The sequence below is a fragment of the Seriola lalandi genome, unplaced genomic scaffold (genome assembly GCF_002814215.2).
Source record: "Seriola lalandi dorsalis isolate HSWRI2012SDOR001 ecotype SW California unplaced genomic scaffold, Sedor1 jcf7180002054968, whole genome shotgun sequence".
Classification (NCBI taxonomy): Eukaryota; Metazoa; Chordata; class Actinopteri; order Carangiformes; family Carangidae; genus Seriola; species Seriola lalandi.
Window position 1 is genome coordinate 667,484 of NW_019525519.1, and position 26,686 is coordinate 694,169.

Consider the following 26,686-nt stretch of genomic DNA (forward strand, 5'->3'; position numbering starts at 1 on the left):
ATAGGGTGTGGCAGCCAAACATTTCCCTATTTTATGCTCTTGCCGATGTCATCAATGATGTCACAGGTTATACCATGACTGTGGGGGTGGTCTCGAGTGTAGTATACTGTGTAAGTTGATATTTGTCTGATTTAGAGCAATTAAATAGTTTGTTAACAAGTTATGATTCATGGCTTCTTTGTAATGTTGATATTTACTGATAAAAGTAACTTTTAGTCGATTGATTTTTTAAAAAATGAGATAAACATTGACCCCCTAAATTAAGTTTGCTTTCGTCCAAGCTAATTGTTCAGTAGAGAAAGGGACTATAAAGTCAATTGTTTTTTGACTTTTTGAATTTTTGCCAACCGCCATTAAACAACATCAGAAGCTGAGAGAAGCTGAGAGAAGCTGAGGGAGAACGATGTCTGTGCAGGTGAGAGCTTTATGGTGTTAAGGCATAGAAGTTTGAGAGGAAGGAGTAGAACAGTGAAGTTAGAAAATACTCACCTAAATAGAGTCAGTATTTCGTTAAACGTACTCCGGTGTGGTTCCTTCTGCGAGCCACTTCGTGGCGCTGTCGTTTTCGCGTTTTGTTAAGACTGGTCTTCCCGAACCACCGTAGTAATGATAAACATGACAAGCAGCTGTTCCTCTAGTATTATGTTACAGAACTCACGTGTGACATTTTACTGCTTGAAGTGCTGAAGAAGAGACTAATTTGTATTCACTGATAACACAATGGAGCCTGATATAAAAATAAATCCTGGTAGGGTAAATGTTCGTGCCGTTTGTTTTGTCGTTAAAAATTAATATCGACGCATGCCAAAGTGGAGCAGATGTAATTGTTGGTAACGTTTGGCTAATGTTGCTTCGTTTTCTCTTCAGGAGCGTCCAAATGGGACATTCGTCAGAAAGTTTGGGACTACATCGAAGAAAAGAATCTCGCCAACTTCCCAAGGCCTGTTCACCACAGGATCCCAAATTTCAAGGCAGGTTTAACTGAAGGAGGAGTGAAGTAGTTCAGTTACACTGGCAACCAAACTGTTATATAGAGGCATCAATGTCAGCATTGTTGAGGGCTATCACTAAGGCTCTGATCAGTAATCTAATTTGTCATTCATTCACTCACATTTTTTTCATACAGGCTCGTTCAAGTCACTTTGTTGTGCTCCGTGTGTTGGGAAAGTAAATGAACATGTTAAATAACTAGGTACAGTACTGTTACAATAATGACATCAGGGTATGGACAGCAGCTCCTAACTGATTTTCTTGAACTGTGAACTATTAATGGCTATCTTGTCTGTGCATCTATGCATCTCTTTTACTGTGTACTTAATGGCCAGGGTGCAAATCAAGCGTGCGCCAGGCTTGCAGACCTGCAGGAGTTCAAGTCCAGCCAGACAGTCAAAGTAAACCCAGACAGACCCCAGCAGCAGGCGCGCTTTGTCACTCTGGAAGTAAGTTAACTCTGAGAGAAAAGTGAAAAAATATCATCTGCCCTCCTCTCAAACAGGGTGCATTCACAGCCTGTGCCAGGGTGTCTGAGCTGGAGGTGTTCACCCAGACACCTGAGGTGAAGGTGGATCCTGACAAACCTTTGGAGGGTGCCCGACTTGCAGTGCTACAGGTAGCACTGCACTGTGGAAAAAAGCACTAAGAACCATATTGCCTCAGGCTGTACTACAGAAGTATCTTAAATCTGTCTTATCCATTTTGTAACCATGTCAATTTTACCTACATGTAGGGGTTAACATTTGAAACTGTTAGAAATTCCTGTTTTAAACTTCTTAAAGTGACATATCAGGCACATCAGTACTTTGCGTCTGCTAAATTTGAATCTACTCATTTGTTATTTTCACCAACACTCACTGAATTTGTTCCAATCCAATACTAATCTGCAAATATGTTAAATAACTGCAAATCTCTAGATAATTTTTGGATTATTTTTGCAGGCACAGAAAACTTTATTGGTCCCAACTCCTCGTCTCCGTACTGGTCTTTTCAATAAGATTACTCCTCCCCAGGGGGCCAGCAAAGAACAGCTACAGATATGCTCTTCCTCTCAGGTGTGAAGTTACCGATTGTACATATTTTCATTTTCATCCAGAATTTTCTTCTCATTCATAAACCCCAAACATTTAACCTGTTCCACTTTTCTTCCTGTCTTCTGTCCTCTTCCTTCAGGGTGTGAAAGACTTCAGTGTGCCTGTTGGCCTGGATGCGAAGGTGAAGGTTGATCTGGTGGTGGTTGGCTCAGTGGCGGTGTCAGAGAAAGGTGACTGTCAGTTGGCATTTCCACCAATGATTCACCATCTCAACATACCAATTCAGTTAAATACTGAGAGCCTAAAACATTGCAAATTTGCGATTCTAATAGATGATCAGTTAGCACAAACTTGCTTAAAATTTATTTCAGTTTAAGTATTAATGACTAGTAAAACTCCATGAGAGACAAAATCATTAGTATGTTCCCTCCAATATTATTGTGCTGCAAAATTTGACACTGACCCAAGATTCATAGTCTGTTAGATACTGAATCTGTTAAACCCATACTTTGAATATTAGAAATGACATGCTTTATATGATATTGTTGTTTATTACACTGTGGAAAATGACAGGAGACTAAAAGGACAAGTTGTTTGGCAAAATATTGTGATCACTGCGGAACCAGGACATCCTGTCAGGGAGATTTGACGAAGAATAGAAATGAGAATGAGGGCAGATGTGAGCAATCAGATCCATTTTGCTCCTTGTGGGTTATGGTGTGTTCTCCCTTACATGAATATTGTGCCATCACTCAATGTGTTTTGATCCTCATTTTCAAAGTGCCTGAGATAACTGGTGCAGTGCTTCAGTGAAACAGACATGTTTACCATAATGCATATATTTCCTAATGGCTCTAACTGTACAATGCCACATGGTTCTCATAAAGGGTTTGTTGCACAGGGTTCATCCATGTTCCCATCAGACTCCATAAAATTAAGTTATTTTTTATGAATTGAAAACATTACTACAGCTGCCTTCAACATGTAAGTCAGTGTGTCAGTGTCTGTTTTGCACTATTTTTAATAGGGTGAATGTAATGCAGGTGTTGGTTATTTCAGTTTTATACACATTAAGTGAATCTGTGATACTGGCCAAGGGAAAAATGCCACCCCAAAGATTAGGTGTAGACTACTGTTGTATTTATCACATAATGCAAAACGTACCTTTTTTTTTTTTTTAAATGAAAGGAAAAAAAAAAATTCCTTTGCTTCTGCCTCCTCTTGTAGGCTTTCGAATTGGAAAAGGAGAGGGCTTCGCTGACATGGAGTATGGCATGATGGCTGCAATGGGAGCTGTGAGCGAGTCAACTGTTGTGGTTACTGTTGTCCATGACTGCCAGGTTAGTTTGTTAAGGTCAAACTAAATAAACAAACCAACGGTTTTATGTTTTTTTTTTTTGTTTTTTTTTTTTTCTGTATTGTGAAGTTATTATTATTGATTAAAGCTACAGTATCTGTAGTTTGACTCATGTTATCAATTAAAAACCTGACAAATACTATAGCAAGAAAATGGTGAAAAAGCTTAACATAAAACTCCAAAATATGGTTTAAACTAATATTTTCCCTTTCTCAAAATTATTTAAAATTGTTATGAAGTTTGATGGAAAACATCAACTGTTAGCTGATGGCTAATTTGGATATTTGTCCTTTCAGGTGGTGGAGATTCCAGAGGAGCTAATAGAAAGTCATGACCTGACTGTGGACTACATCCTCACTCCCACCAGAGTTATTAAAACAAATTGCCAGTTACCCAAGCCACAGGGAATCATCTGGACCAAGGTAAATTTAATTTTTTTTCCTTTTTCTTTTTTTTCTTTTTAGTGCTACTGTAAGTTCATGATACAGTTATTTCATTGTGAAGTTGATTCAAAGGGGCGCCATAGTGACCAAGGAGTTAAGTTGCCAAACATAAACCATAACATCTCCAGTTTGCGTCTGACCAAAGACCTTTGTTGCATGTCATTTTTCCATCTCTCTCTCCCTTTATTTCCTGTCCTCTCTTGCCCCCCAAAACATAACAGATTGACAACAAACTGTTGAATTAAAAAAAATAAATAAATAAATAAAAAAAAAGTACAAATGTGAGGAAAAAAATTATTGAGTTCATTATTGATTCAGTCATTCAGTGTTTTTAAAATGTGGATCAGTCATACGAATTGTATAACTTTGTATGGTGACAGGGGCTGTTTTATAAGGATAAATAGTGCATTAAATAGGCGGTTGGCAAAACATTTATTGTACATAATACAATGGGTCAACCTCTGTACCTCGATGAAATGAAACAACATGCAGTATTACTGAATTTGATTCAGCTGCTGTAGTTTCAGGGTCCTGGTGTTAGGCTGGCTCACTGTCATGGCAGCTGAGACAATTGAATAGAACTGAGCTGTTCTTAATGTTATTAGTAACACCTGTGCTTTACCAGTCAATATCTGCTGAAAAAGGCCTTGCCAGTGTTGTTAGTATATGAAATGTACATTTATGTTTCAAAGACTGGGTGCACTTGGGTTATTTTTAACGCAATATGATAATGTCTGTGATGTTAAAATGTATTAACTTTGTGTTGAACCTAATCTAATCTAACGTAAACTAACAAACAGCAGATCGTTTTGTTTGAGTGTATGTTTTATAGTCTAGACCAGTTTTTCTCAACCAGTCCTCCATGTCAGGTGTCTTCTGATCTGACTGAGGAGTACACATCTTTATGACCCTTGAATGGGATTAGTAAACTTGGAAAATAAGCTTGTACAGAGATGGTCCTATCAAAATGTTTAGCTACTCTCTTTAGAGACACTGCCCTCTAATGGACATACAATGATGCCACACCTCATCAGAGGACTCATTCCAACTGTTTCTGTGTGCATTTCATTTCTTTGTGCTAATAACGTACTCCTTTCTTCTCCCTCTTTTTCTTTCCTGTTCAATAACAATAATGATATGAGTCATCATTTTAGTTTTTATATACATAACTTAGAGTACATTCTGTATGTACTATGGTGCACCAAGACATCCAAACAACCAGTTATCAAACACAAAAGAGTGAAAATGATCTTGAGGAAAAACGGTCAACAAAACAAAATAAATAATTAACTGTGTGAGTATACTATTACAATGGTACTTCATCATCTGTCTATATATAAATGAGATCCTGGGCCTTAAACCGCTTCTGATTTACTGAGGGTGGCAGAGATGTCATGTGTTTTTCCACCTGATAATTTGTCTTTAATTAGACATGATGGGGATATTATTCTTATCATGTGGAGAGTTTCTGTGTAACCTCTGGGTTTCCTTCAGACACGCATGTAAGTAAACAGGACCCAGTGACCTCACAGGCAGGAAGGCCATGTCTGATCATCAAAGGCTCCTCTGCCCAGCCAGCTTGGCTCTGCAGGGGCAGGGGAATGACAGGTCAAACAGGCCACTGTAAAAACAATAGCCCCGTATATCCTTTACAGGACTGGTCAGCATCAAAGGCTGCCAAGACACTTGAGGACCCAACAAATCAAGACAAGTTTTTATTTTTAACTGCTTGGGAAATGAAATGTCCTGCTGCTATAAAGAAAGTTATTACCATAGCATGGGCTGTGCAGGATGGAGTAATACCAATTAATTTGTCAGCTTTTGCTTTGGTGTTGATTTAACTCATCCATAGGTATGCTGCCTTGGCTCTCAGCAGGGCTATTTGTTTGCTGTGTGTGACACCCCTCCCCTTTCAGCCTTACCTGAGCCTGTCCAGTTTTGTGTCTTCAGCTGGACACAGAAAAGCTGGAGAAGATCCCCATCCTGAAGAAGCTGCGTGCTCTGGAGGAACAGGTTGGAAAGGATGTAACACTGGGGGCGGTGCCTGCTGAAGCAGAGCCTCGTCTGCACACCAGTCAACCCAAAAGGCAAACCAGACGGAGGCCAAGGCAGAACACGCAGCAGGATGCTGAGGGAGTATCCACACAGGACTCCAAACAAGAGAAAAGAGCAGAGGGAGAACAGAGGGCCAGACTGCGCCCAGCTAGAGTGAGAAAAGAAAGCAGAGGAGATGGCAGGAGGGATGAACAGGGAGAAATCTACGAGAAAGGAAAGGGAAAAAGTGGAGGCAACATGAAGGAGAAGGGCTCAGATGAAAGGGGAAGTGAAGTCATGTCTCAACGTAGGCTTCCTCCAAGTGTGACCACGGTATACCTGGGAGGAATCCCTGCCGGGCTGCGTGTTAGTGAGCTGAAAACTGCCCTCAGAGAGAGGGAGGCTGCTCCGCTGAGGCTCACCTGGCAGGGAGCTCAGCACAGGGCCTTCCTTGACTACAGCGACCCTCAGGCTGCAGAGCAGGCCCTGGAGGCTCTGCAGGGTCTCAGTCTGAATGGTCACAGTCTGCAGGCTGAGCTGGCCAAGAGCCAACGGGGAGGCAAGAGGTCTGGACAATCCAATAGGAGACTGAGAACATCAGCAGCTCTAAGATCTGAAACAGCATCACCAGATACCAAGGGTGACACAGCTGAAAAGACTGAGCAGTATGAGCAATAGGCAACAGTGGAGCAACCTTAAACACCTTAAGAAGAGTGTAGTTGTGTTTTTGTTTTGTTTTTTTCTTTTATGAATATCTAGATTTATTACAAGAGGACCTCAGTTATATAAACTGTAGACTGTGACTGCTAATGAACATCACAATATATGAATAAAATATGCAACAACAATACCTAAAAATATCATCTCTGAATCCCAGCATCATAAAGCATTTCACTAGAAAAGTATTTTGTTCTTTCCATTTAATTATATTTAACCAATACACCAATGTGCCTTTATTTAATTCTCACACACCTCCTGGTCTGTGTCCCAAGAGCCTTTGTCATTGAAGGTGCTTTTTTTGAGTGATTCATAAAAATATATATATATATATATATATAATTTTTTTTTTTTTTTTTCTCTTTCAAACCACAGAGTCAACATACAATATGTTTGTTAAATACTTGTTAGTTATCTCAAAAAACATTGAACTGAGGACTTGGGCCAAAGGAAGAAATGGTTAGTTTTTTTTTGCGGTAGTGCCAACATGTGGCGATTTATACAACCCCGATTGTCCCTGGCCCATGAGGCATAGTAAAATTGAAAATTCATTGGTCTAACATTTATGTATCCATATATGCCACAATGTTTGACCAAAAAGATTTTCCACAAAGATTTTTTTTTTTTTTGGTTCTTTTCACCGCTATGAATTCCATCCAATCCTCACCACATCTGTAACATTTGAATCACTTTAAAAGCATGTTGGTTGTTTTTTCTATTCCATTTCATTGCTAAATGAATGTGGTCTATTTCACATAAACTACCATAAATCTTGGACATATTGTGCCGTTTCAACCAAATTTAGAGGACGTGAACATACACACATATCACAGACTACAGCAATACAATAAATTTAAATGGCCATAATTTAATTGTGGTTCAATTGCAGTTCAAAATTTTTTTTTAAACGATTTAGGTATTATCTCAAAATATCTATTGTTATGCAGATTATAAACATCCAAAGCTATTTTAATTTAAAAATAACAACTGTTGAGGCACTAAGCTCTTTGATTTCTTCTGTTCTGTTTTCTGCTCACTTAGTTATTTTTCTGAATATTTTGGAATTGGACATTGTGCATTCAAGCAGTGATATTTGTACCTTTACTGATAAAAAACAAGACTTGTACATGGCATGTCTGGTTAGATCGGTTTGGGTATGATGCCAGCATCAACATTTAGTGAATAGGAGATGCCTGAATGAGCTGTTACAGACTTTATGCATCTGTTTGTAAGATGTTACATAGAGACAATTTCTACTAAAGTGTTTGACTGTACCTGTTCAGTCTTAGTGTCTTTATTTATTAATTTTAAACAATTGTGCAGTATCTCACTTTGATTTTAACAAATATCTGGGGGTTATTGAATTACTGATTGCAATTTTTGGAGACCACACTGCAAACTTAAACTAAAAAAAAAAAGACCTTAGACCAGTTGTAACAAACACGCCTCAAACTGTCATAAAGAATAACGTGAATCTTTGTACTGATGATGCAGTGATGTATGGTCAGATGCTAAACTTAAACATGATATATCAATCCACTGATGGAATTTTGACAAAACTGTGATCATTGGACACCAATCATAAAGTCAACTTTTAACCTTTTGAATAACCGTAGCACCGTAAAAGCAAAGATTTTAAGCAAATTTTAAGAGATTGATGTTTTCTTAATGACACCTGTTTTTGAAAGTGAATCTATCTATCTGCATTAGTACTGTTGGTTTCCAGGCAGAACAACAGGTTAGTTTAGAAATACCAAGAGTATCACACATATGCAAACCACTTATCCAGACTTTAGCGCCCAATAACTTGTAACTTGCACCCCCCCCCTGCACAGGCATTACCCGATAAATGTTCACCTTCGTGTCGGTCTGTACTGCCAGAGAAGTGTCCTGTTTTCTCTGAAGTCTTGATTGTATTGAGACATAAGCACGCAGCATGTCTGTCTGCAAAGGGCAGGCCTCAGGCTTTTTATGGAGCTGTCATCCAGGCCTGGCCAGGGAACAGCTGTGGAGCCCCATTGCTCTCCCTCAGCCCCGCCAGAGCACTGAACCTCGGCAAATGTCATCGGTTTGTTAATGTGCTGTTCCACTGCTGTTGAGCCTGCAGCCCCTGTGCTCGATTGCATGCTCATTCTACTGGGGTTCAGTCAGTGGTCAACGTTGTGAGGGTGCAAAGTTACACAAGTAACAAAAGAAAAAAGATTTACCGTACTGTATGTCTGCACACAAACCTCAACTGCATGATATACACAATAATATTAACAAGACGACAACTTCAATTACTCTGTTCCTTTAACTAACTTACATGAGGTGTGCATCAGTGTAATCTGAGTGAACTATGTTGCCATGTTTTTCAGCATGAGGACAACCTGTTGTTGCTTTCAACACCACAGAATTCTCTGAAACTAAAAGAATTCAAATTCTAAAAGATATGTATACATTTTTTTCATTTGTGCCAATTCAAATTAATATTACCTGCGTTAGCCTTAAACTATAAGCAACAAGTTATTCATGTTGGTAAAACTGATTTTTTTTTTTTTTTGCCATAATAATCAAACAACAAGGAATTTGATAAAGAGCATTTAGGAAAATTGGCTCATGTGCCTTTTGTTATATTTTTGAAAAACAGTATGTTGTATTTCCAAGACATTCAGGGATTCACTTATTTGTATGATTGAATCTTATACCTGTGCCTTTGCTATAGATTTTGAACTTAATATTTAAGAAGTACAAGGTTTTGCCTGCACAGCTTTCCTTCATATTTTATGTTAAACCTATTTAATTTTTTCCCCCCTCTTCATAAATTGTAATTTTGGAATCTGTATCTTCTTACAGCTCTTTCCTCTGCAGATTTACAGAAGTTGATGCGTCCTTGACAACCTGAACTATTCATTACAGGAGGTAAAGGATTATTTTTTATCAGCACCGTTTATTATATTTTCACCAGGGTATTATGCGGAAATATTCTTTGGACCAAATGCTTTAGAGGAAAACAACTGCACAACCTGTAACCAAACGCGAGTGAAATCTTTGTAACTGCCGCGTGGACTCTCAAATAGAATGCGTGTTACAATTAACTTTTCAAACCATTTATTTTAAATCTACATCAATTAATCAGCGTTTTGTGGAAAATCAGATTTGTTCATATAACATCAGTTTACAACAACAGGCACGACCTGCTCCTGCTGCGCTGATTGGTTAAACTGCCAGACTCTGGCTGCAGCCATGGTCTGAAATGCATTATACAGACACCACTGTGATATTCATGTTACATTTTTCTGTAGAACTTCTGTAATGATACTGTGGACCTGTGCGTAATGTTCTTTAAATGTTTTGGCTTCAGTGTCGCCGAAGATGTAGATGAGACCCACATGAACTCAGTTTACCCACCTTTTAGATTTATTAATTACAAGATTATACATTTATGAAAAATCCTGCTGAATTATTATAAATATTGTGGTTTTTTTTTTCTTTTCAGGAAAATGCCTCACTGTCTTTAAATACTGTTGCCTTTGGGTTCATTGTGTAATAATGGTCGCTAAAATTTTCAGTTGTGGTGGCATATTTGTTTGCAGTGCCCCCCCACCCCACCCCACCAAAAAAAAAAAAATGCCAGAGATTATAGGTGTGTGATAAAATCGAAATATGTCTTGTTCTTGTGGATTTAGGCTTCAACGTCCAACAAATGATTTGTTGTAATATAGCCAAAAGATTAGCCCTCACTAATTTTCCTAACAATATACAAGTATACAGTGCTGAAAGTAATGGTCTACATATATCTACCCCAACAACATAACAGTGCTTACAATATATCCTCAATTTTCATTTTAAAACAAATAATAAGCGTTCTGACAAATATTGCCAATAAAGCATATACCTCCTTGGCCAATTCGCCTGAAATTAAAATATGCAGGCCTACAGAATAAATAAAAAGTTGCGCTTATAGGCTATTCAAAAAGTGCCTTCATCGTTTTTACACAGTATATATGGACTTACAGTATATGTGTAATGTCCATAATTGTTCATTTCAAATTCAATGCTGGTATGTACGTCCAAATAAAGAGCCTCAGTCTAATTTGTCAAAGAAAAGTAAAAACTTCAGATGAAGAAAATGAGTGTGCATTTTTTACATTGGCCTACTTTAACAATAAGAATAAACATGAACAAAGGTGTGAAGTGGTAGTCATCCGCTCTGCAGGACTAAGTACCAAACAGCAGCAGGGTTTCATACGCCCAGTCTTTCCCCGCTGGTCGATGTTGATGGCATGAAAAAAAGTTTTTTATTATTATATATTATTATTATGTGGTTGCTTTGGTGATGATTTGGCCTGTCTCCGTGTCTTTGTCGCTGTGGGAACCAGTACAGAGAAGTAGTCCGGTCCACTTGAAGCGGTGAGCAACTCTCCAGGGCCGGGGGCATATGCCTTCATGTCTCTCAGTGGTTATTTACTCGTTTGTTCTCGTTTCAGTTCACTCTGCTGCGCGCCTCAAGTCTGTGACACCGTCCTCTGGTCTTGCAGATTGTCCGTGGAGGCATCACATGACGCAGGGCTTGATGTCCTGGTAGGAGACCTGTTGGTGGTGGTAGTACGAGCCGCTGCTCGGTGAGTGCATCGCTGAGGACGTCATGGCGTTGAACGAGAAGACAAACTCCTTTCGGTCACACATGCTGGGAGACTGGGAATGGTACCGAGGAATACCTGCACAAAGGTATTTTAAATCATGATCATTTGTAATGTCACAAGGTTTACTGAGACTTTGTCTATGAATTAAAATAATATATCCTCCCAGTTTCTAAGATAGTTATTTGATATTCTGACATCTAAAAATAATAAAATTATTTTAATATTTTAAGCTTTAATTACCCAAGATATTACACATTTACCCTAAGAGCCTTTCCATTGACTTTAATGATGATAATGATGATGGTAATAATAATAATAGAGTAGTATCATTAGTGGTTAAATAAATGGAGTGCATACCCAAACTGATACCTGTCTAGCATGTTTTATTATTTGTATTTTAACATCAAATTTACATTTAATTTGTAGATATAGGCCTTTTCACTGACTCAAGTGCATGCCTATATATTTCTCGTAGACCTGAAGTCCATTTAGCAAGCACGATTAAGATAGTGAGAGGGGGAGGCGGGCTTGCAGGGCTAATTGACAGTGGCCCTCTTGCACGCCAGTCCCGGAGGACTGAGGGCCTCGGGGCAAGGCAGGCTGGACCAAACCGCGCTTGTTTTGCTTGCCCGGAGATTGGCACTGCTCTAAACTGTCCCGGCAGACTCTCTCTGATTTTCTTTTTTCTTTTTTTCTTTTTTTCTGTACCACTTCTAGAAATTTAGACCAAGCGAGTTTGAGACTCATCATATCTGGGTTCTATTTGGAGGATCACTGTGCTCTATTTAATTGGGAGCAGGACAGTGACTAAGCTTAGGTAATTTTCGTGGGAGAAAATATGCATGTTTTTTTTTTTTTAGTTGCATCATTTTCCTTAATGGTCTTAATTTGAATTCGTCTTCGGCTTTGTACAGCTCAGATAAGCCTGTGATTCACTGATTGCAAAATACAGCGCATTTCGAAAGCTTTGTGGCTACCTCACTATTTCCATTAGGCCCATTTTGGCATACAACCTTACAAATCTGTAAACCCACCAGGCTTGACCATGTGTAGAAAATACTAAACATGAAACTGTGCTATCTAATAGGCTAATTAAGTGGTTTGGTAAAAATGGGAAATAAATATTCTTACTTCATATTGTCCCTTTAATTTCACTTTCCTTTATAAAATCAGCTTCTTTTTTTTTTTTTTCATGCAACATTATGAAGTTGAAATATTGACCCACCTTGTAAATCTGTGGTACTGTGCCCGTTCTGGTGCAGGTAAGGTTGGTCTAGGGAATGTGTGGGCAAACTCGGTTGCAGCGGGTTCGCCCCTGGATTACAAGGAGACAGAGGCTGCTGCTTAATGTAGGAAGCACCGTTATTCAGTGAGGCCGTGGGGGCTGGAGCCCACGCCGAGGCTGAGCTCGAATAGACGGGGTGAGGCTCCATGACTCCCCCGCTGGTGAGCAGGGGCGAGGCGGAATTGTCGTGGTGAGGATAGTCACTCCCAGTGGATCCTGTACAACTTCCCATGTAGGAATGTCCACTGTTGGTCGACAAGTGTGACATGGAGTGCCCGGACAGACCCATTCCCTCCATGTTACCTGCCAAATGTCCATTCATCATCCCAATCCCACTGTCCAGAGACAAGCTGTTGGGCGGACAGGATAGGCCCCCGCCGCTCCCCTGGAAGTTGTAGGACTCGGGGATGTGGTTGAATCCAAGGCCGTTCATCATGCTGTACATGGGCTTTAGCGCCTGGCACTTGCGCCTAAAACCCCTGGGTCTCCTTCTGAAGGAGCCTTCCTCGAACATAAACTCACTAGCCGGGTCGATAGTCCAGTAGTGGCCCTTCCCCGGCCGGCCGAGGCCCTTGGGCAGTTTAATGAAACACTCGTTCAGCGACAAGTTGTGACGCACGGAGTTCTTCCATCCCTGGTATGAGCCTCTGAAAAACGGGAAGCGGCTCTGCAGAAACTGGTATATTTCACTGAGCGTCAGGCGCTTAGTTGGAGAACTCTGTATAGCCATGACTATTAAAGCTATGTATGAATAAGGGGGCTTCTCTGGTCGACGGATCCCTGCATTTGTCTTTTTGGTTTTCGTCGTGGAGGAAGCGGTTTCCATCACCGCCGTCTGTCCGTGCGGCTTCTCCGGAGCAGACATCGGGCTGCTCTGGGCAGGAGTCTGCGCTGGGGGCTGCTGGACCTCTGCCGTCATTAGTTGAATTTAGTTTTCGAGATAGTAAACAAAAATCGTTGCTTTCCACCTTTCCACCTATACACACAACAAAGTTGGATACTAATTTGCTGGCATAAAGAGCCAAGAAAAAAAAATTAAACGTAGTCAAACTTAACGCGCAAGCCAAAGGCGAGACTGTCTTCTTAACTCTGTCTTCTTCCCTTTGATTCAGTCCTGCAGCAGTCTGAAGCCGGACCGCCTTGTACGCAGCGTCCGAAATGGGATAAGGAGCAGAACAGGAGCCGCTTTCCACTTCAGTTGGTGTGTTGTCGTGCGTCCGAGGACCTCACTTTTTACTTATCTGTTGCCATCAGCGCATTGGAAGCTGGATGTCTTGGCCATCCTAATGTTGGGACCCGCCCAGTTCCCTCCTACTCCAGTGGTGGGCTGTGAGCATGCACATCTGTGTGCGTTCACTTTTCAGGGAAATGTTTTTTTCCCTTCCTTGCATTTAAATAGGGAATATATATATCCCATACAGCCTGTAATAACTTATATCTGTATATTTGCAATAGTGTTTTAAGAAATTCATATGGATTATAATGTATTACATGATCACGCAGTAGCCTGTTGATAGTAACTGCACTGGGCAGGGCCTTTAGATGCAGATTTCTTATTTTCTAATAAAACTGAATTTCATTATTATTTCTTTCTCCTTTCTTCTTTGACACTGAACGTTGTGATATAAACAGCGTAGACTCATAAGCCTGCAGTGCAAACAGTATCTCTCCGTTTCAAGCCAACACGGTTGATGCACCAGCACGGCAAATAGGTCATGTCTCCATTGTTATTAAACTCCTGAAATATTTTATAAAAAACATTTTTAGCGCATGAAAAGCATTTGCCAGAGAACATGCGCCTCGTATTCAAAACCACCCTCCTGATTTCTGTAAAAGATAGACAGGAACATGGGCAGGATGTTTATACAGCAAAATGTAAACATTTTCCCTGGCCTTCTTTAAATAAAAAATCAAGCAAAAGCCCCGTTAGATCAGCTAATACTCAATCTGATGCGATATGCCCGTCTGTTCGCAGCGTCTTGTGTAGAAACTGGACTTTTTTTTACACATGAATATTGTTTGTGTAATGCAGTCATAATATTTACGCAGGGACGCAGGAGGAGTGAACACCGGACTGCCGAGCTTTGAGCACAGAAACCCGGACTGGGACTTGAGATCGACTCCTGCCGGCAGTTTTACCATCGAATGATCCAGGAATTACAGTAAGGTGGATTTAACACTTTTTCAGTCGCAATATCAGCAGCAGAACTGTGGTCGCTTTAGTTCAGTGCCACATTGGAAAATCTGAGATGCTCAGTTTGTTTAATGTGACATGATACCTTTATAGGATAATTAGAGCAGCGAAGCCTAAATTATGCCTCAAAGCTCTGCAGAATGTTTTTGCTTTAACTAAATTGTAATTCACTCATGAGAGCATGCGCACCGGTTTGTTTATCTGTTTGTGTTTCCAAAGTCGAAAAGCTTAGTTTTAGCTCGATTTACTGGCTTTTCTACAGCTGTGCGCGAGAGCTACTGAAAGACGATCAGTCCATAACCCAAAACTGTTGACAGTAGGTTGCTTATTGTTCCCTGGAGATCTCGATAGCTGCTGCCTGCAACCTTTTGCCTCTCCGTGGGTTCTGTTAGATGAGCTTGCTGTGCTTTTGATCTCTGCCGGCGTTACTGTTTCCAGTGGATGCCTATGATGGCTGTCTGTTTTCACACTGTGGAATATAATACCGGAGGAAATAGTGGATGAGCAACTTTGCAGATTTTGGCCTGTGCGTAAAACCAGAGAATGTTTGGCGACTTCATTCTCCGTGCGTAAAACTCCTGTATTATTTTTGCGTAAAATAATGCGACAGCAATTTTAAGGAAGCACATTTAAATCAAATGTCAAGTAACAGAAATACCAGATGGTTTATTGATGTTTACCGGAACTGTCTAGTCCCAAAACGCAAATGGATGACTTTCTTTGTTTCATCCACAGAGGAAGCGAGAAAACAATTCACTGTCAAATTGTCTTTGTTAACCCAAAGGTGACAGACGTGCCACTGTTATTTTTTTGCTGTTGCAGGGGAGATTTAAAGCCATGGATAAATGAATGTAGGTATTGTTTTAACCAGTGCCTGCTCGGCCACTCGCCTGGAGTGAGGGCCACACATTTATCAGCGCAAGGGACCACCCAGCGCGCACCACTGGCAGGCGCGCTCCCGTCCTCCCTCTGCCCACTGCATTTAATTACCGCTGATGACTTCATTCCATTAAGGCGCTTTTTTTTTTCTTCTCACAAGCTCATTCGCCCCGTGCCATGTTATTCTTTCTTTGTTATTTATAGATCTGTATATTTTTTAACTTGCATGTCCATCCAAAGTGTCTGCAATGTTTATGCAAACCATCAGTGTTGGACGGTGATGCGCTACTCCCTGCTGCATTCTTCTTTCTTCAGTAAAAAACAGCAAAATCTGTTATTTTTATGTTATTTTTATGTTATTTCCCACACTGTTGAATGTTGAATGGTCGTATTTCAGCAATCGAAATTAACAGGTATTCTCCTAATATCATAATATACTTGCATCAACAAAAAAATGAAAGAGAAAATGTTTTCCAATGGATATGTCCACATTTTAAAACATTTTTGCTCCTTCACAAATTTAAAACATTTTGTTCCTCCCATGTAAAGGATGCCATCAGAGCATCAGATTATGTTCATCATTACTGAGGCTTGAGTCCCGAGGTCAGAGCTTCCCTGTTGCTCCATCGCAGACGAAGTCATGCACTTTTCCATGACGTCCCATCATGAAATATTTGACAGCGCTGCATCCTCAGGAATGCTCGGCCACTTAGGTGGAGGTACACCGCAGAGTGCAACAGTCCTGACAGGCTTTCCGGGCCGTCTTACCGTTATTTAGTGCACTCAAACCAGCGTGGGACCCCTCAAAATCACGTTGTTGCAATATTCTGCAGGACTGTACACATACATGTTTTCTTATTGGTTACATTTTTACTCCAGCCTTATACAATGCTGGCACCCCACGTCAACACGCCAAAATACATATAATTTAGGCCTTTTTTTTCCCTCGTAGGCCTGTAATCTGAACATCATTGTATTTCAGTCTTTCCAGTACAGGCTACATTCTGAGTTTCTCTTGCAAGGATTAATTTCATATTTGTACATTAAGATCTTATTGATATCACAGGCTTTGTTCTTCCAGAGCCTACAAAACTACAATGTGCTGCTTCATCAGAGCAAGTCAGGACACAGGTAACTTCAAAGTTATTGCTCATTCATGCCAATTGGGCGAATACACCCGGCGGATTATAGATCCAGCAGCTGCATCGGTGAGCAGTGGGCCTATAATTTGATTTGGTCTCACAGCAGCAGATTAAACCGTTGGGGTGATGAGGCACGATCCAAAGCGATTCTGAGAATTTTAAGTGTCAAACTCAGATTACATTTTATTTACAAACGATCATCTTGTGAGAAACAAACCAGCTCCCCTCCTCAGTGGTGAGAGAGGGCCGCAGAGGGTCACCGAGAGGCCGCATTGACTTTGTTTGGAGGCCAGTGCCACAGAGTGATCGATCAACTGGTCGTAAGTTCATCTGACTTGAACTTGAAGTTTCAAAGCAAGCTCTAAAAAAAAAAGAAAAAAAAAAGATTAATTATATTGTGAATATTTAAACGTGTCAGTCACACAAGTAACTTATTCCGCACCCTTCTGATGTTATTAGTTAAAACGCCTGTCTTAAACAATCTGGAGAGAAAAAAATTAAAACATTTTTTATTAATATTATTTCAAACAGATGAATATTAAAGTATTCGTTTAAAAACACTCCATAAAGATTAAAAAGTGGAAATTCAAACATAACATAGTAGCTTATGTTCATAAGAATTACAAACGGTCAGAGAGCCTGCAACTGATTTGGAGTTTGATAGTAGAATCGATTTTTATATAATAACATACACATATGTCTGATTTGATTTATGCTACTTTATTTTTTCACCTTTATATCGGACTAAAATAGTGAAGGACTAGCATGTAAACAATGTAAACAACAATCTGTATTGTGCACATACAAGTTGCAGGCTGTCAGTTTTACACAGAAGATAAAAAAAAGAGCGTTTTTAGAAAACAAACCTGTGCTGCTGGTTTATCTCGTCTTCATATTATAGGGATTCTGAAATAAATAAATATGATGTTTATGAATAATTTAACTCTTATTTTGATTAATATTGATCGCATAAATTAAAATTGTATTAAGAAAATAATAATCTTATGTAGACTAGATATCTGAAATCATTTTTATCAGTCGGTATTTCAAGTGTAAACAAGACGTTTTAGTGTCTCCGATTTTTTTGTCCAACAAATTATTTTGAGATGCATCCTAATTGGTTTCCTGGCTCTTCGTCTCTGTAGTGTCGCCTGCAGTTCACTCAACATTGTCGCTTTAATTGAAAACAGTGTAATGTCGAGGTGGGTACCCCCTGATCACTTTCCCTGCGCTGTAGGTGGCCGTGTATATTTTCGTTTTAAGTAGTGTTTATGTGAAGGAGAAAGGACGGGATTGCTAGCAGACCGCTGATTGCACGCACCGGGCCGCTGCATGGATGTGAAGTGTGTTTGATAGGCACCACCCTCTCCAGTAATCAGCTGCAGCAGCACTGCGCTATGACTTTTTAATTTTCTTGCCGAGATGTCTGCCCCGTGCCTTGCTGCGTGTGTAAAGGCGCAAAGTAAATTAGTTCCTCCTCTCAGAATCCCTTCCACGTTGATTAGTTACTTAATATTAATTTCACAGCATAGAGATGCCCATGTTTGGTGGCCTATGGAAGTATGCAAACTCATTCGAATTAGTCTGCAAACATCCGCACTACTGACGTGTCCTTGAGCACGGCACTGGCACCAACCAGCTACAGTATGTATTGGCACTACGGACCCTGCTGTTTAACTCAGTTCATATTTTCAGACCGTGCCTCGTGTCGCAGGTGTTGCAGTCTGAAGGGAATTGTAAGGTGTTCATTAATCTGATCCCCGACATGTATTTCATCGCTGTTATCTTCCGTTTCATTTTCATCTCTAAAAGGTCTCACACGTGATTCAAACAGATGATATATCCAGACACTGTCTTTGTAATTGAAGATAGAGACAGCTTGATATAATGTTAAATTATGAATAAAGTTGATTAAAGTTTAATAACGGACTTTATCACATAGAGCGGCTGATAACAACCTGTTATTATCATGGAAGTGATATTTAAAAAAAAAATGGGCGTTTAAATTTTTTTTCCTAGAAATGTTTGTACTGGAGGTTTCGCACCTTTTTAATTTAAATTTACTACACGTATCAATGGCTACATTTTCTCTCTTTGATAATCCTTTCATACACTGCATTAAAAGCTAATATCTTTAATGTAATAATCAAACAGTTGGCTGGAGTCCCCAATGTTGTTTCCCATTGGTTGGTAGAAATCACGCGTGAAAACGCTCACCTGTCTGTCTGCGCTGCACACCTGCAGTAACAGGTATGCAAGGATCAGTAGCTATATTGATAATTGACAGTGTTTGATTATTGCAGACCTTTAATAAAATTGAATTCATGCTTGCACATTGAATGTATTTATTAGCGTTTATATCTGATATTTTCGGTTAGATAGCTCATTAGCATTTTCACAGCAGAGATAATAAAATTATCAGTGGAGTGTTTTAACCTGTAAGTCATCAGGTGTATTTGACATTTGTTTCTGGGATCATGGAGCAATCGACACAAAGTATTATTTTTTTATTTTGTTACACACAACGCGCTACACAGAGAGCGCGAGCCATCATGCCAAAACACATGAGTCATTGATATTATTGTGAGAACCCCGGCCTCCTCAGGAAAACCTCACATGCCTTCCCGCAACAGTCTCTGGTGTACTATATTGTCAAATGAAAGATAACCCACTCAAATAGTCAGATTGCCTTTTTTTTTTTTTATTTCTGTAGCCTTCTGACTTGTTTGTCACATGTAAAAGCAGATTAGGTTCAATTTTCAAACTCGTCTCCGTTTGACAGCCTCATGTTGAAAAGCAAAACGTGCCTTTCAGACAATGAAGAAAGAAAAAAGGCATATGTAAAATTCTTTCTGGTTTATTTTGTGATCATAGGCAGTACCACATAATTTGACATGAAGGACAGCAGTGGGGAGGATTTGGCAGGTCTAGAGGTTTTACAAATTCCAAACTGTCCAAATGTGGTTAGCACTTGCAGGGAAAATCTTCCATAATTTTAAATACCTGTTTGCAGCAAATTGGTGTTTCAGCAAGGTGGCAAGCTGATCTTTGTGTAAAACAGGACAAAAAAACAGACATACAAAGCGTAGAGAAAAATATTAAAACAATAAAAATATGAGCTGATTTGAAGCTTAGATTTTCAAGGTTAATGCACAAAGAAAAAAAGTTTGTGGTTTCAATGTAGGATTTTGTAAGAATAGTTGACAGATGGTTTGTCTTTGTATTCAAGCCCAATTTATGGAATAATACAACAAAAATTATATAACAATATTTCTGATTTTTAAATTTTTTACAATGAAACAGACGCATGAGGATTTTAAGGATATGTGTTCTGGTTTATTATTCAGGTATATTAACATTCTAATATATTTATAAAAAAAAATATCAGACTTTGTCCGGGATAAAATGAGAAAGTCCAACTTGTTTCAACTGTTTGGTTAACAGAGTTAATGAAAGTTGTTGACACCAAGTTATTCTAACTAAATATTGAATGACAGTGTTTGACATCCCTTAAGTTTGTCGGTTTCCCTATGTTCCAGTGTAGTATTTTAGTGTTTGTGTGTGGTCTTCAAATCCAGTAAAGTGAGGAACGTGTATACACCGATCAGCGACAACATTAAACCCAGTTATCGGTTTTAATGTTTTGCAATGTTTAATGTAATTTTTTATAAAAGTACATTTAAATTTGCTGTTGAATATTCAAACTAGGATCCTGTTGGGTTGCTGAATGATTGTGTTACTCGTGTTTGAAGAATAATTAGGGATCATATTGAGCATTTATTTCTCCATGGGGTTTTTGTTATGATGCTCTCATAATGTAGAATATATAAATGATCAGTAAAGTAAATTTGCAATTTAATATGGATTTAATTTATTATGTTAAACTTCATTACAAAGTTGCATTATTATCTTCGACGATTTTTGCCCGTGTGAAAGCATTCATGCTTTTTTTTTTTTTATCCCGGTGACCACCTCTGCAGATATCACGCATTCATGACAGCAGATGGGTATGGATGAAAACACACTGCACATTGCTATCCGCTCCCATATAAGGCCAAAAAACACAAAGAGATTTTCCTTTAGACGCTTCCTCGGCGCTCCGCATCACTGCTCCTCTCTGCTCTGCTGTGGCCTTTCTGAGAGGATTCAGTTCCACACTGTGTGTGGGAGCCTGTTTGGTGCCCCACCCTACAGCCCTGCACACCTCCCAGGGCCAGTCCATCATGGTTTGTCTGATGCAGGGAGAGACATCAATAATAAGAGCTGAAGCAGAAACCACAGTGGAGAACACAAAAGAGAGAGGGAGGGCAGGCGCAGGCCACAACCGGCTCTGCTGCAGGTTAGCTCCTTTGATACTGCCTTGATGGCAGTTTGATGGGTGCACATGGGGCGACATGGGTTTATATGTATGTGTTTACATGCATGTTTACATAATATCTATGGTGTTTACGCACAGCTCACCAACTCTTTTTTTCTTTACTCTGAAGGGGGATTTTCCTGTGGCAAGCTGCATCGGAAAAAGCAATTAAGAATTCCCAAACAGTACACCACAATGGGAGATATCATTTTGTGCAATGTGTGTTCCATGTCCCTCGCAGTTTTTGTCTGGAATGGGCTGGCTATTTTTAATCTGCACAGAACCGAACCCACCTACAGACAAACCACAAATTGAATGAAGGGGAGGGGGATGCGTGGGCATGGTAATTGTCTATTGTGGAGCTCAAACTCCTCTGTTCTGCCATAAACAGCTTTGGTAGTTCACAACTTGATACCCAGTGCTTCAGCCGGTTTGAAATGAGGGCATATCCTCATTGTCTGTGGGAACCCATAGCCAGGCCAGTGGTTGGAATCAGTCAGGAATGCTTTGGGATGGTAACTGGATTCGGTTGTAATGCCCAGCTCTCCACAGCGGAACACTAGGGTGGGAAAAAGGCCGAGAGCATTTCCTGAGTAGAGGGGGGTCCCAGCGAAGCATCACACGCATGGGCATCATGTGACAGTGATCCTGCCAGGTTTTAGCCTATGATCCCAAGTGGGGGGAGTTGAACAGTGGGGGAGCTGTGGGGGTTGAAGTGGGCAGTGCCAGGGAAAGAAAGCAGAGGACAGAGCGAGAATGAAAAGGATTCAGGGCTAGTTGACGGCTGAAGACATTAGTGCTGTAGTGTAGTGGTGTATGTTATTGTCTGTATCTGTATCTGTATGTTTATTTAACAAAATTTGAATTTATTCATGCCGGGCATGCACTGAAAGTTGTCTACGTGCCTCACTTTCTGTATTAATTGTATTTCTTCTGCCATTTTTACTCCTCATACACATATGTTTAAGTTTAGTGGCTCACAAAATATGCAAAATATCATAAATATTTTAACCATGTACCATATTGATCAAATGATAAAGCATGATTTGTATTAGAACTCCACCTTCAAAACAATTAAGGAAAAAGTGTAACCTGAGTTGACATATAATCTGTCAATGTTAATGGCCCAGTGGAAATGAATAATGGACAGCAGAAGATATTAACAATGGGAAAATATGTCAGAATAGCACTGGGCCATGTTGCATAATCTACTGTATAAACTGGAGGTTGGATATATAATCAGAGGAATATCAGATGAACAGAATGTGTCCATGATTTAAAAATGAGAGCGCTATCAACAAAAAACTCAATTTTGCATGAATTTTAGAGACAGCTCCTTCAGCTCATCAATTTCCCATCAAGTGTCAAAAATCTGGTCAAAACTGATGAAAAGTTATTGAGGTTGACTCTTGCGGAATGTCTGAATGCCTCAATTAAAACTCTCTACACCTCAGTGTTTTTAGCCTGAAGCCTATTTGTATGATTTTTGGCAGATCAACAACATGGAAAGTCATGCTGCTTTGGCTATTGGCAGTTCCTGTTTGCAATGTACAGACGACAATCACCTTAATTTGTACTTTTTTAAAATCTGATTTCTAAGTACATTTATGGACATTTAACCTCAATAGACACAACTATAAAGAGAGAACTCCACTGATTGCAGAAGGTTGTGCGTGTGGTGTGTTGTGTGTGTTTTGATTTGACTGAGTTATGACTGTGAGAGGAAGGGGTGTGACGTTTGTGGCAAACTGTGTCAACTGGGTGACAGAAAAAAACAGCCTAAAACAAATATTGCAAAAATAGAGATGCTGTGTCTGTTCAGGGCACATTCTCTAATCACATTCATGTTCATTCACATCCAAGAAAATCATGCTTCTGCAAAGGGAGCTGCATACTTGATACATACAACAAACCACATTGTAATGTCAATTCTACACAGTGGTGCAGCATATATTATTATGAAGGAAACTTATTTCCATTTGTCTGTCTCTGTGTTTTTTTGTCCGTGCACATGGCTGCATCGTGTGTACACGTCTTTGCGCTTTGTGCATGTGTTCATGTATCAGTGCATATGAGAATGTTGCTGACTAAATATTTGCGTGCGTGTGTGTGCATGTGTGTGTGTGTGTGTGTGTGTGTGTGTGTGTGCAGCTCTCTTTGGCTTGTGTAAATGTTGTGACGATCTTGGGAGGAATCTTACCCTATACTTGTCAAAGGGCTTTTTATTTCCACCTGCTACCGGCCTCTTTCCGTTGGTCTGCTCTATAACAATGGTACTGGGAAAGCTGTGGAGTGCAAAGTGATTGATGTTGGACTGTATTTGGATCCTTCTTCAGATTGGGGCCTGAAAGGAAGTGGCTATCCCTCCCTTCCACCCCGACTATACCCTGCAATAACGCAGGGCTCAGGAAGGCCGATCAGGACTTAGACATCACATTTTTATAAAATGCCAGTCGGCCCAAAAGACAATTTGGCAGGCGCATATAACCAAGGTTTCATAACTTAGAAATCAATTTGCCAATTTATGCCACGCAAGTAAATCCAAGTTTATCCCCTCCATCTCGTCTCCAACCATCACTCTTTTTCTTGTCTGGGATGAAAAGAGATACCAGCTCATCACGACCGCATTCTTTCCATTTTGCTGAAGAGCGGTGTGGCAGCGAAGGTAATCTATCACCCAAATGGTCTGTCCTTCTCTCTCTCTATTTCTAACTGTGTTTCTCTTTCTCCTTCCTCTAGGCTGGAGTGGGCAGGCGTGCGGCTTTGGCCACAGGAAGCTGTGAATTATTTGGAGAATGGAAGATGTCTTATGGGGAGACATACTGGCCCCCCACCCACCCACTCACCACCTCAAAATGACCTCTGACCCCTTCATGTGTTTATATCAGACGGTGGAAGTGAGAAATAGTGATGAGTCACTCTGGCTGTGTGTTTACACTCCGGAGTCACGCAAGGAAGGAAATCAGCTACGGTCTGCTAAAAGTGGCGAGGTGACAGAGAATAGCTGCAGTCCCCGAGCGCTGCAGTGATTTACCTCTCGCAACCAGAATTTATTTCACATCATCTGTGCTGTGAAGACTTTCGAACCGACAGAAAACAGCAGCATTCAGTAGCGCTGTGGACTTATGTCGAGGCAAAGGCAACCCAGCAGCAAAATAAGTGGTAGTTACTAATGATGTACTGTACGTGCAAGTACAGTATGTGTGTCCATCTATTTCTATTTCAACTGATAAAACAGATGTAATAGGAAGGATGATTCATCAAGAAAATCATGCATAAATTGAATTTGAGGAAATTCTTGATGTATTGATGTCTTTCTAATCAAGGCAGGTAAAACACACATCACTGTCATAGAATGAAAACTTGTATCTCCACACGTTAAATGTTTTTTCAGTTTGATGACTGTACATTTCGCTGCCGGATTCATCTTGAAACATTTTCATAATGTTTCTCAGCTACAAGGAGAAAATCTATCTTGTTAATTTAAATTAAAAATTAAAATCTGCACTGATGGAATATAGTGTTTTATCATCATTAATGTACTATATTGACATGATTTAAAAATACTTTTTGAAATAATTTTCTTTTCATCCACAATTCAAATTCCTGGTCATGATCTCCTACAAAAGAAAAATAACAATTTCTAATATTTTGTGTCTGACATTGTGTCTATCAAAGGCATATCCCAAGTTGAACTAGGTTTAGGAAAAAATTCATATAATTATGATAATAGTCAATGTATAATTATGATGGTGGATTAAATTTAAGTGACAAGTGGATTTTATGAACGCAAGCCAGCGACAGTCAGCACCAATGTGATTAAGTGATACGTGTGTTTATGGAAAAGATTCTATAAAAATACCAAAACCACTGTAAAGTGAAGATGCTGCTTAGGTCTTTAAACACATCGCTTAAACTGTCTTGACATTCAGTTTTCAGCATCTTCATCTTACACATCATGCAACTGTGCACTTTATGGCTTCAAACATAAAATATTATAATGTGCATTTGCCATTTGTGTTATAAAATATGTTTATGATATATGCGAATGACTGTTCTTACAGTATCATTGCTGCATGAACCACACTGGACACGTATTGCATTATGCTCTGCAGGACTTTATGTTCTATGTACTGTAAGGTGTGTTTACTGTGGCTTCGACCAGTGTTTCAAACATAGTGTCATTGTTGTCCTCCACACGGAGCGACTTCAGATTTCAGATTGCACAAGTGTTGTTTTCGAGAGACAGCTGAAGTTACTGCAGTTCTGCTCTGTAAATAAAAGTGACACTTTATTTCTTTCCCTCATTACATTGGTGCAAGTAACTTCATTGCTGACTGTAGCGGGTATCCTGTTACACACCCCCATACACACCGCCACAATGAGAGAGTCAGCAGCTCTTATTTTGGCTGATCTCTCCTGAATTGTAAGTCCTGTCAGGGGCTTTGATTGATAGTTGTGTTTATCACCATATTATTAAGTAATCAGGCTCACCACAGCTGGGCCTGAAGCTCCTTAATTCCAGCTAAAGCGCACAGCTTCATGCTAATTAAAGGTTTGGCGAAAGTGTTTATTTTTGTGAATTTTTAAAATATAGTTGTCTGTGTTTTTATGAGAGTGCGCTGATTGTTGCATTTGTATCCTCTGTGGAAAATTTAGTAGCAACCTTTACTGTTGTATCTTCATCAGATCATGCACTGAATGCACAGTGTAAAAAACTTGCCTTTCAATAATGTACTGTTTTACATTACTGTAAAACCTGCAAAATGACAAATAACTTACTTACAATACAGTATATAAGATGAGAGGGTCAATCAGTCTATGTTGTGGGTATCAGCAGAGGTTTCTTCTCGCTTCGTTAATACAGCCTGCGGCAGGCTGCCTTTGTGTATTCTTCAGGTAAACACAGTCATGGCAAAGTGGACATGCTGCTGAGTGTGTCCTGACTGGAGACAGAGAGCACTGTGGCACTGTACTGACTGAGACACTGGCAGCTCTCTAGAGGCAGGGTTAATGTGATGAATGGCCATTTGGTAATGGGCCATGTATTAGGGTGAAATAGCTCTTTTAAAAGCCCAGGCTCGAGCCGTTGCTATGGGCAATTTGATTCAGGAATCATTCAGGTGGCAGATGTTTCATGTTGGATCAGTCAACTTTGTCTTGCTCTCTCTTTCAACTAAATGAAGGGAAAAAATTATTGTAAAACCTGCACATAGCAATCAAATGAAAATATAACTTCACACAGTCAGAAATATCAGTGATGCCTTTTTGTTTAAAAGTCTTATGAAATTTTAGGAACTGTGTAAATAAACCCGTTGATTCTTAAGCAAGCTGAAAAATGTGATCATATTATTTCTTTTTTCTATTTTCTACTTTGAGAAGTCTAGGTTTTCTCTAATGCCTGCAGCCCCCAGACTGTCTGTGCTTTCTGTTGAAACCACTCCAGTGTCAGCCAGGATGATACAGAACTTATCAATTAGTACCTGCAGTGCTAATTGTCCTTGCTGTACACAAGCTGGATTTGCAGTTTATTACAAAGACCTAAACTTGTTTGTCCTGTTCATTCAGGTTTAGGAATTTCACACATGACGTGAAAGGTGCATCTTCTCTCATACCACATAAAAAT

General features: G+C 39.7%; 2 protein-coding genes and 1 long non-coding RNA gene across 5 annotated transcripts; 2 read left to right on the forward strand and 1 right to left on the reverse strand.

Annotated features, from left to right (window-relative positions):
• The first annotated feature begins 604 nt into the window (after positions 1 to 604).
• mthfsd (methenyltetrahydrofolate synthetase domain containing) lies at positions 605 to 7,852 on the forward strand. Of its 3 annotated transcripts, XM_087170913.1 has the most exons (9): positions 605 to 748; positions 868 to 971; positions 1,326 to 1,418; positions 1,496 to 1,609; positions 1,935 to 2,048; positions 2,167 to 2,257; positions 3,255 to 3,367; positions 3,681 to 3,806; positions 5,778 to 7,852. In XM_087170913.1, the coding sequence occupies exons 1-9, from the start codon at positions 721 to 723 to the stop codon at positions 6,537 to 6,539; spliced, it is 1,545 nt and encodes a 514-aa protein (XP_087027039.1). In that variant the 5' UTR covers positions 605 to 720; the 3' UTR covers positions 6,540 to 7,852. The 3 variants fall into 3 exon arrangements, with proteins under 3 accessions (XP_087027039.1, XP_023251530.1, XP_023251529.1); XM_023395762.2 differs by lacking the exon at positions 1,496 to 1,609 and having other exon boundaries at positions 1,326 to 1,439; XM_023395761.2 differs by lacking the exon at positions 1,326 to 1,418.
• Positions 7,853 to 9,651: 1,799 nt separating this feature from the next.
• foxf1 (forkhead box F1) lies at positions 9,652 to 13,693 on the reverse strand. Its single transcript, XM_023395725.2, has 2 exons — positions 12,429 to 13,693; positions 9,652 to 11,278 (listed from the first exon to the last, which is right to left on the reverse strand). Exons 1-2 carry the CDS (start codon positions 13,405 to 13,407, stop codon positions 11,115 to 11,117), a joined length of 1,143 nt encoding a protein of 380 aa, XP_023251493.1. The 5' UTR covers positions 13,408 to 13,693; the 3' UTR covers positions 9,652 to 11,114.
• Positions 13,694 to 13,859: 166 nt separating this feature from the next.
• On the forward strand, positions 13,860 to 26,390 carry LOC111646271 (uncharacterized). The gene is made up of 2 exons (XR_002759951.2): positions 13,860 to 14,650; positions 23,800 to 26,390. It is a non-coding gene; the product is annotated as an uncharacterized LOC111646271 (long non-coding RNA).
• The last annotated feature ends 296 nt before the right edge of the window (positions 26,391 to 26,686 follow it).